Source organism: Alligator sinensis, unplaced genomic scaffold (assembly GCF_000455745.1).
Source record: "Alligator sinensis unplaced genomic scaffold, ASM45574v1 scaffold215_2, whole genome shotgun sequence".
Taxonomy (NCBI): Eukaryota; Metazoa; Chordata; order Crocodylia; family Alligatoridae; genus Alligator; species Alligator sinensis.
The window spans coordinates 1,034,461-1,044,288 of NW_005842400.1; the positions used below are offsets into that span (position 1 = coordinate 1,034,461).

Sequence of the window (9,828 nt, forward strand, 5' to 3'; positions counted from 1 at the left end):
AGGTCTTGGGGTGGGCCTGTTACAGGGGAAGGGGGGGGGCTAGTGCCCCCCCCCCCCACCCCACCCCTCAGCCTTGGGTCGGGTCTCACTTTGGAACTAACAGGACTTCTCCCCCGTCTCTGTGCAGGGCAGTGCAAGGGCACAGCTTTCCCCGCAGCGCCAAGCTGCCTTCTGCCTCCCTGGCATCAGTCGCCCCCCTCATCAGGATGCTGACACTGTAATACAGCCCTGAGGCTTCCCTTCCCCTCCCCTCTGCTGGCGGCATCTGAGACAGCGCATCCAGCTTTGGCCGTGCCTTGTGAACCAGGGCCCCGCTTCCCGGCCTGCCCCCGATCCTTTCTCAGGGACACCCCGCACTGGCGAAGATGGAAGAGAAGGAGCGGTGTGGCAAACTCCAGCTGCTCTGACACCAAGGAGATTCAAAGCTTTTGATACTTTTTTTGAGGGGGGAGGGGAGCACCCCCAGCGGGCATTTTATGGGGAGCAGGGGAAGAAAGGGGGAAAACATTCCAGATCTTCACTTGATTTTTGCACCCGGCTGTTGGAGACGATTGCTGAATAAACCGAAGCCGAGAGTTGCAGGGGGAGTTGCCAGCTGGAAACTGGAATAGTGTGCAAAAGAGGAGGACGGTGGGCTGCTGTTTTGGTTGCAGGGGTAGAAACTTCAAGTCTCTTTATTCCTTACCACCTTCCTCCTCAACTGCCCTATGAGAAAATGAGTTGTGTGCCATGGAAAGGTGACAAAACCAAATCAGAATCACCAGAGCCACCCCCGCTGGCCCCACTGCGTATATACCATGAGAAGCAGCGCAGAGAGCTGTGTGCTCTCCATGCCCTCAATAATGTCTTCCAGGACAACAATGCCTTCACACGGGAAACACTGCAGGAGATTTTCCAGAGGTAGGGAGCACTGTTTGGTAGCATTGCTTCACCTTTGCTCTTTTTTACCCTCCCATCCTTGGTGAGGTAGCAGGGAAGAGAAGGGTTTTGTCTGGAATCCAACAGTGCTGAGGACATGCCTGCTTTTCTCTTGTGTCACTAAGACTTCTGTATCAGTGATGCAAAAGTCTTTACCTTCTCTTCCCCCTTTCCAGTCTATCCAACTGTTCTGGCTGCCAATTTGGGATGTGAGGGCTTGATTATGGACATCCCTATGTGATAGGTCAGCACCGTGTCTCTTCCCTCCTACCTGCCTTTCAGTGTGTCTGCTTGTCTCCCAAATTCTGCCTCTTATCTTTCTCCCATAGAAAGTGTATTATTCCTATCAAGTTAGTCTAAACAACTCGGGTCATGTGATTGGCCTGGGAGAGGAGAGGAAATAGATTTTTTTGGTGTAATGTGGTCCAAAAACCTCAATAGCTGCAGTTTAGAGCCTGTGTCTTTCCCAGGCTGTTGTCTGATCAAAGGTTTGACCTTCTGTGTTCACCCAGATTTGTGAATGAAAATCTTCAAGTACTGCCTCTGTAATTTTCACACAAGAAGGCTTTGTGTACTCTGGCAAGCTGGACCTCAGTTAAGCAGCTAGATCTGTGTCCCCTGTAACACTGATGAAAATTCTGCAGCAGCTTCAGCTGTTTTTTTTTTGTTTTTTTTTTTAAAGGGTTTTTTTACTGAATGAAATGAAAATGAATACTCCAGTTAGCTGCTGTTGTGCTATGGAACCAAAATAGTTTTGTGCTGTTTCCACATTTTTGTGGATTTACTTTTGTGAATATTCCTTAAGACCCTTCACTGATGGAGCCAAGGCAACAGATACTAGCCATTGTAGTCATCACAGATGCTTCTCACTTAGGCTGTTACCAGAATTTGACATGGCTATCTATGTCTTTGCCAAAAGTGGGAAGCCAGACTGCATGTAAATGTTCTGGAACTTTGTGTTCCCAGGCCAGCTATAGTATCTTTTCTGTCATTGATCAAGATTTCTATAGCTCCTAAGCACTAATGGATAACAGAGTAATAGCGGACAAAAACTCAGTCATAGAAGGATTTCTGTTAAACTGAAGCAAAACAGTCCTTTCTGATTACCAGTCATAAGTAATGATGACTCGGTCAACATGCTTGATTTGGTATGGGCAAGAGCCTATTGGTAGATTAGTATGAGACTTCTACAAGAGATCTGTTGACATTTTCTGATCTCTTCATCAAGATGGATGAACTTGTCATGGATCCTGATTCAGAATCACTTTGCTATGAAGCGTTCATGGTGATTGATTTGGACCAAACAAGTACAGAAAACGCATGTCAAAATATTTCTATCACAAATGGTTTTGGTGATGGTTAGTGAGCCTAAGCTTCTGCCTGTATTAGACCTCCCATGTCCTGGGATTCTTCCCCAGACTTTGTATCTTTCCACAGAAAGTTAGATTGCATGTTCAGCGATGCTTTTGGCTGCATCTTCCCCACATCACAGTGGTCTGGCCTCTGTGTGGCATCCTGATTAGTCAGGACTTCAGGGTCTTCAGGACTTCCTTCATTAAAGTCTTTTGCATATCAGTGACATAATACCAGAATGCTTCCACTGTAGAAGTGTTATCAGGAATTCTTTGCATATGTTTACAGGACCCTACTTTCTCAGCTTAGTAGGTAGCCCTGGTACTCACTTGGGAAGGACCACTCTGCATTCCTTGGGTGATTAGACCTCCTCAGTTCACTTTCCTAGGGGTTGTACCATTCATTGAGGCTAACACAGGTAGGAATATATAGAGGGAATTCTTAAAAAGGAAATGTACAGATCTTTGTGCATGTACATTTATGCTTGCCCTCCCTTTTTCCTTTGATTTCTATTGCTCTAGGACTCTAAGGTTTACTGGGAAGAGCCAGCATGGTTACAGCCTTACAGCTCTTTATGGAACTTGTCTCTAAATGGCTTGTGCAGCCACAGTGGGTATTGTTTATGTAAAAGACTTTTGTAGTTGAGCAGTGCCAGTGTGAGTACCCCATACATGTCAATATGCAGAGACAGCATCCCTGAAGAATTAGTTAGTGGTGAGTAACCTTCCAGCACATCTAAGGAAGTTGTGGGCAGCTATCTATGATGTGGACCTTTTTGTGACTAGTTTGGGGCCTGTTTCTTCCCGTGAATGGTACCACCTCCTTTGGGACAGTGGGATACTGACCAGGCTCAATTGCAGTTTGATTCTTTCTCAAAAGCCACACCAGTGGATACTAACAGCCTCTCCCATTATTGCCCTGTTTCAAATGTCTGTTTCCCTTTCTATAGAAAGATAACTATCAGGCTGGATTGTTCCAGTGCACTCTGCTGCAACTGCTTTGACCACCCAGAAATGTAACCAGGTGCAAAATGTTGGGCACAACTTCCCCCTTGGAAGTTGTGCTCAACAGTTGATGGGACCCAGTTACTTGAAGAGATGCCTCTCCTTTCCTCTCCTTTTGTCAGGTCTCTTTCACTTTGCCAGAGATGGACTGCACTAGGTCAGTGGAGGCCTTTTTGGCAGGGATGCCGCAAGGTAGCCCCATGCCCTCCCTAAGTGCCACTCCAGTCTGCTTCCCTTGCTCAATATGCTGTTCTTTATTTTTTTTATCAGCCCTGTGCTTCCTAGCTGATCTGTTCCTCTGCTTTCTTTCTTCTCTATCTGCCACTTCACACAAGTTCAACGAGTTCAATTTCAAAGACTACTCATAATAGCTGGCTGGGGAGGGGGCAGGCTGTGCACCACATACACAGGCTACCCATGGCTCAAGTTGGCCACCCCTGCATTAGGTCCGTACATTTTCACTAGGCTTCTTTTGCAAGCACAACTTACCCCATGCAGCTGTTCAGCAGCCTTCAAAGTAGTGTGATGGACTGGGGTATCTCTGTTTCTCAACACTGTGGGAGAGGTGCAGGCACTCGCTGAGTAATCTGGGAGATAGGTAGAGTGACAATAGTAGCAGTGACCTTTGGTTGCTAGAGGTGTGTCATCAAACTTGACTCTTTTCTTCAGTTTGGCCTCTACTGATTTTGCTATTTTGCTCCAATTTCCTCCCAACTCTTTATCTCATGGTTATGCTGCAGCTCAACTTGCCTCTCATGGCTTTATCTTCTTCCTTGAATGTCTCTGTTCCTTCTTTCCTGCTTTCCCTCCATTGCAAAAAAGCCTGAATATTTCTCAACCATCGCTCTAACTGTTTTGCTTCTTTGACTCATCCTTTCCTTCACTTATTTGCTTTGCAATCTGAGATTGTAAGCTGTGGTGCAGAGATCTGTCTTTGGACACAGCATAGTGCAATGATTGCACCAGTACATAGCATCTAGGCATGCTTCTGAGCGGATGTTTTAATGACAGTGATCTACCAGACTGCAGACTTGGCTATTATAATAACTTTTGACTATTACATACTTTTCTTTAAGCATTTTGGAACTTACTAAAACAATGATGAGAATTAAATGGAAAGCCACTCTTTGCTAAACAAAACCTGACCTGCATCTACATCACGCTAGATACTGTGATTTCCTCTGTTCTCATGAGTTTAGTGGGGTCAGATCCAGTGTAATACCTTAGCACCTCTTGGAAGTTTCCTATCTAAAATATTATTAATGCAGTGTTTAGCCATGTGAGTCAGGGCAGAACCAATACCCTGTTATTTTCGCTGTCTGAGGGAACTAAAAGAATAGTTCCAATCAAAGATGTCTCTCTCAGCCAACTGATTGGAATTTCAAACGGATAATGAATGGGAGGGTATTGAGGGGTCCTCTTAGATAGGCACCTTTCAGCGTTGAACTGAGCTTAAAAATCAAACTGCCAGGGTATGGATACAGCAACTGTAGCCACTCCCACAGGGCTACAGATACTTGTATTGAATGTGGCTGGAATACTGGCATAATGAACACCTGCAACAACAGTTTTTTGCTTTGTGTTTGCAGATTGTCTCCCAACACTATGGTGACACCACACAAGAAGAGCATGCTGGGAAATGGGAACTATGATGTGAATGTCATCATGGCTGCGCTTCAGACCAAAGGCTATGAAGCAGTTTGGTGGGACAAGCGCAGGTACAAGAACTGGGATGAAGTATCTGGGGAAGCATTTCATTTCTGTGGTACAGGAGATGACTGCTTCCTGTTGGGATTTAAAAGAAAGGAAGCAAGTGAAGTGACTAAGCAAAACATGATCACCATCTTTGCTCTCTCTCCTTGCTCAGGGACGTTAATGTCATTGCTCTCTCTAATGTGATGGGCTTTATCATGAATCTGCCCTCCAGCCTCTGCTGGGGTCCCTTGAAACTCCCCCTAAAACGACAGCATTGGATCTGTGTCCGGGAGGTAGGAGGCACCTACTACAATCTCGACTCCAAACTCAAGGTGCCTGAGTGGATTGGAGGTGAAAGTGAGCTCAGGTGGGTACATCTCTATCCTAATCCTCACCCCCAGCCCCTCCTACAGATGGAACATCTGTCATGAAGCATTAGGTGTCCTATATAACTTAGTTCATGTTTTGCCGTCCCTATGGATACGTGTTAATTCTGATAGCAGTGGCTGAAGAAGGAGAGTAAAATTCATTCTTCCCTTCCTGGATCTTACCCCATGAAATCCATTTATGTGAGGCTAGGAAAATAGCTTAGGAGTCTGAGAGCTTGAGCTTCATTCCTAAGGTAATCACCAGTTATGAACGTAGAAGCCTGTAGTCTCATACCTGGTGAGACCTGCAGTCAAACCCATCATACAGCATCAAATGGAAAGGGTATGACAGGGTTCCTTTGACAGGCAAAACTATTGTGCGCGTGCAGCAAAAGTCTTTCTTTTTAGCAGGCAGATTCTACAGTGGTGGGAAGCCTTTCCCAAGTTGAATCTTAGAGTTCCATTTTGTCTTCCTTGTCTTTCACAGGGTAGTAAAACTGCTGTTCTTGTCATTCCTAGCATTCACAGTCTTCTGCACCTTTCGCCATTCAAAACATTGATGATTATCTTGATGTCCCAGACAAACAGATTACAGTTGTGGGCAGTGTATCTGGAGCTCATCATGCTGCTGAAATATTAGTGAATTGAATGACATCTTTTTAGCCTAAAGCTCCCTGTGTGTAACTTTCAGTGGAAAAGCAATTCTTCATTCTTATGACCATTGCTTTTCCAGGATGGGTGCTGGGTTTTATCTTGGGACATCACTTTTCATCAATGCATTTTGGTTCCTGCATGTAAACCATACATTTATGGTTTATTTCTGGGAATAGGTTGAAAGGTACTAGAGAAATGAAAGATTTTTATTTTCATATTATTTGAAGGTCACTCCCTAATTTCCTGCCAAGAGAAATCTTCCAGAAAGAGTGGCTGAAAAACTGTATCAGATCTCAGTTCATAAGCTGCCAGCAAATTCTGCACCACTCTGTTTGGCATGAACCCATCCATTCCTGGCATTCTGTTTTTTCTTAAGACACCCCAGACCATTGGTCTCTAAAACATAAAGAAATCAAATCTGTTTCAGTTGCGCTGTCTCTTGCCGAGTTAAAAAACTAAAATGACTTTGGATGGCTGGTAAGAGTCATTTGTGTAACTATACTAGTGAGTTTAAGATTGTACCTGTATAGTTTTGAAATAGGTGCTAGTGATTTAATTTGGTTTGGGAACTTCTAATCTGCAGTTACTGTCAAAAATATAATGGTGAAATTAGTCTCTCCCCATTTTCTTCCTGGGTATCTTGTCCCTGCGGAGCCATTGCTACTTAGACAGATTATTTTGAAAGTTTCTCCCCATTTTTGCCCTTACATTTTTCCTCTCCTTCCCACAGGAAATTTTTGAAACACCAGCTGAGAGGAAAGAACTGTGAACTTCTCCTGGTGGTACCAGAAGAGGTGGAAGCACATCAGAGCTGGAGAGTTGACATGTGACTTTGATGTGCCCTCTCCCATTACAGCTCCAGTCCCTTCCCTCACTGCCCTGAGGTCCTGTAACCTGGATAATGAGTGCCCCAGTTCTTCTCTGGAACTTCCTTTTGTTGGGCTTTTTTCTTTCTCTTTTGGTGCAATAGGGCAGTGACATAAGGGGTGGGGGCAGAGTGGAGGGGGTTGGAAGCTAGTCACTTCTTAATGGAGAAGTGAGGAAAGCAAGTTCTGTGCTTTCCAGCTAATTGGTATGCATAGTGCTTCATAAAACAGGCTTTGGGGTTAAGGTGTTGTGGACCCCCCCACTGTTCTATTTTACCCTCCAGCTCACCTTAAAGACTGCATGTGCTTGGACACTACTCCCTTCAGAACTTACCAAAGCTGCTCTGGCTGGAAGGTGGCTTCAGGGGGAGAAGAGGCCAAGCACTCTGCCTCCACTCTACAACAGTATCTCCCTCCATAACAGTTTTGTAGACATTTGGAATTACATATAAGGGTCTCTCAGGAAACTCTCCAACACTAGCAGTGATACAGTGCTCTGGAGAATCCCCTGCTGCTTAGCAGTACTTGTGCCAACTCAGCTACAGAAGGTGAGGGCCATCTTTATGGAAACTTGTTGGTTAGGTAGGGGATTTTTCTCTAATGTCACTTAGGAGGTGCATCTCAAACCAGTCCAGAGAGGTAATACTCCCCCTCTATGCGACTTTGGTCATGCCACAGCTGGAATACTGCGTCCAGTACTGGGCGCCACACTTCCAAAGGGATGTGGCCAGCCTGGAGAGGGTTCAGAGGAGGGCCACCCACTGGGTGAGAGAGCAGCAGGACAGGCCCTATGAGGCGAGACTGAAGGACCTGAACCTGTTCAGCCTCAGCAAGAGGAGGTTGAGGGGGGGACCTGGTGGCTGCCTACAAACTCATCAGGGGAGATCAACAGCAAACAGGTAGAGCCCTTTTCTCCCCAGCACCACCTGGGGTGACAAGGAATGATGGTAATAAGCTGATGGAGAACAGGTTTAGGTTAGAGATCAGCAGGCAATATTTTAGTTAGGGTGGCCAAAATCTGAGACCATTTCCCTGGGAAGTTGGTTCTTGCCCCTACCTTGAGCAAATTCAAGAGGAGGTTGGATGATGACCTGTCTGGGGTCTTGTGAACCCAGCATTCATTCCTGCCTGTGGCAGGGGGTCAGGCTAGATGATCTGTTTAGGTCCCTCCTGACCCTAGCTACTATGAAACTATGATGTTTCACATGGCCTAGTGCTTGTTTGGTGTGAAGCTGGCTGGGTCAGGGAAGGAGGCGCTAGCAAGACTAGGCTGGTTCGGAGAATTCAAGTGTCTAGAGAGAAAAGTCAAGAGTTTTCTGAGAAGTGTACAGGGTTTTCTTTGCTGCAACATATAATGCTATTTTAACTGTTCCTGCACGTTCACTTGGTAGTGCAGAAGCTTCTTACAAGGGTGAGGAAGAGGGGAATAAAACTGAAGGTATTTAAGAGGGAGGGAGTCATTCCCTTTTATTTCCCCCTCAGACTGTGGCTTGCTAAGGCAAAAAAAGGTGTGAAGTAAACCTGCCTATGAATAAACTAAGATCTAAAGACAAAAAGGGGCTTTACAAGTTAAGATCTCTGCCTTTTGTAGTCACAAGCAGCCACTGGGGGAGATGTGTACAGGGTCCATGTGAACGTCCTTTGATGATAATTGAACCAAATTTTTCCTTCACTGTTGACTGACATTCCCCTCTTGATGAACCACCTTGTCCATCACTCCCTTATATAGGGAGGAGGAACTAAGACATGGAGACTCCAATGGGAATCTTCTACTCTTTTTTTTCCTGTCACCTCAGCTAGGTGCTGGGTATAGTTCAATCATCATTCCTTCTACAGCAGAATAAGGAAACAGCGAGTCGAGGATGGATTTCAAGCCAATTGGCTCTTTGTGGCTGGGATGCTGTTTATCACATTTCCTGATCCATATGCTATCCACTCAGGCAGCAAATATAGAATAGCGCTGGAACCTAGGTGTCTGCCACTCCAGGTTGTGGGAAGGCTGGAGTCTTTGAAAAAAGGGCTGTGAGCCACAACCATCTCCTCTCACTTTAAGTGTTTGTTTCCCGTGTACATGCCCTTGAGCAGGGTGCTGTAAAAGTGAACAAGATGCACCCTGGATAAACTGGTGTGAAGCTGAACTCAAACCACCAAAGCCAGCCCTTTGTAAATGAAAGCAGTAGCCATGAGACAACAGGACAAGAGTGGTGTTTTAACAACCTTTGGACATCCCACAGGCACCATGCTGCAGTCTTCTGAAGACACATGGGCGGTGGCTTCTTTTTACATTCAGCATTTCTATATAAGTCCAACTCCTTGACACATTCCAATGACCAAAACCAGCTGGCAGAATTTTGAAACACTTCATGAGCAGAGCACCAGGCCTGCAGGAGTTCTGCTTATGACTTGAAGCCATTTTCCAAGAAGGAAGAGGGAAAAATTCTCCACAGCAAAGGAATTTTCTATGCTGACTAAAATCGCACTTTGAAGAGACCCTTTATTGCATGGAAGCCGCAAGCCAATGGATCAGTGCACAATATGCAAAGACGTTTTAAAAACACTTTGGGGCTACCTCCCTCTCTTTACATCTAAAGACCACTGTTTTACCCTTAGGGGAATCATGTGATCCAGCTGCTCAGGAAAAGTGAAACTGTATGATCGCATCCTGAGGAACAGGGCCTTGGTGACAGAGTGGGAAGGGAAGCAGCCCAATCCCACTGCTTGGTAGTGGGGAAGCCCACTTTTGTTTTCTTGCTTGTTTGGTTTTGTTAAAGCCTTGTCTTGAGTTTGTTTACAAAGATGTATTTTGTTTAACCAAATATTGAAAATGGAAAATTCTCCATATACATGTCTCATCACTTCTGTGTGTTCAGCTGAATTGTTCTGTATCAAAGTATGTAAAGGAAAAATAAATTTTTTCTCTTTGGTATGAAGTTGTGTTTTTGAAGAAAATTACTTGGAACAGAACCGCTC

At 45.2% G+C, this 9,828-nt stretch overlaps 1 protein-coding gene across 1 annotated transcript; it reads left to right on the forward strand.

The window, feature by feature from the left end:
• Positions 1-7: 7 nt before the first annotated feature.
• On the forward strand, positions 8-7,624 carry JOSD1 (Josephin domain containing 1). Its single transcript, XM_006029842.3, has 4 exons — positions 8-900; positions 4,865-4,993; positions 5,143-5,337; positions 6,723-7,624. The coding sequence occupies exons 1-4, from the start codon at positions 716-718 to the stop codon at positions 6,820-6,822; spliced, it is 609 nt and encodes a 202-aa protein (XP_006029904.1). The 5' UTR covers positions 8-715; the 3' UTR covers positions 6,823-7,624.
• Positions 7,625-9,828: the final 2,204 nt, after the last annotated feature.

Coding starts and splice junctions, on each gene's coding strand:
- JOSD1 (XM_006029842.3), top strand. CDS start 716: ATGAGTTGTGTGCCATGGAAAGGTGACAAAACCAAATCAGAATCACCA. Junction 4,994..5,142: donor GTTTGGTGGGACAAGCGCAG/GTACAAGAACTG, acceptor CTCCTTGCTCAG/GGACGTTAATGTCATTGCTC. Junction 5,338..6,722: donor GGAGGTGAAAGTGAGCTCAG/GTGGGTACATCT, acceptor TCCTTCCCACAG/GAAATTTTTGAAACACCAGC.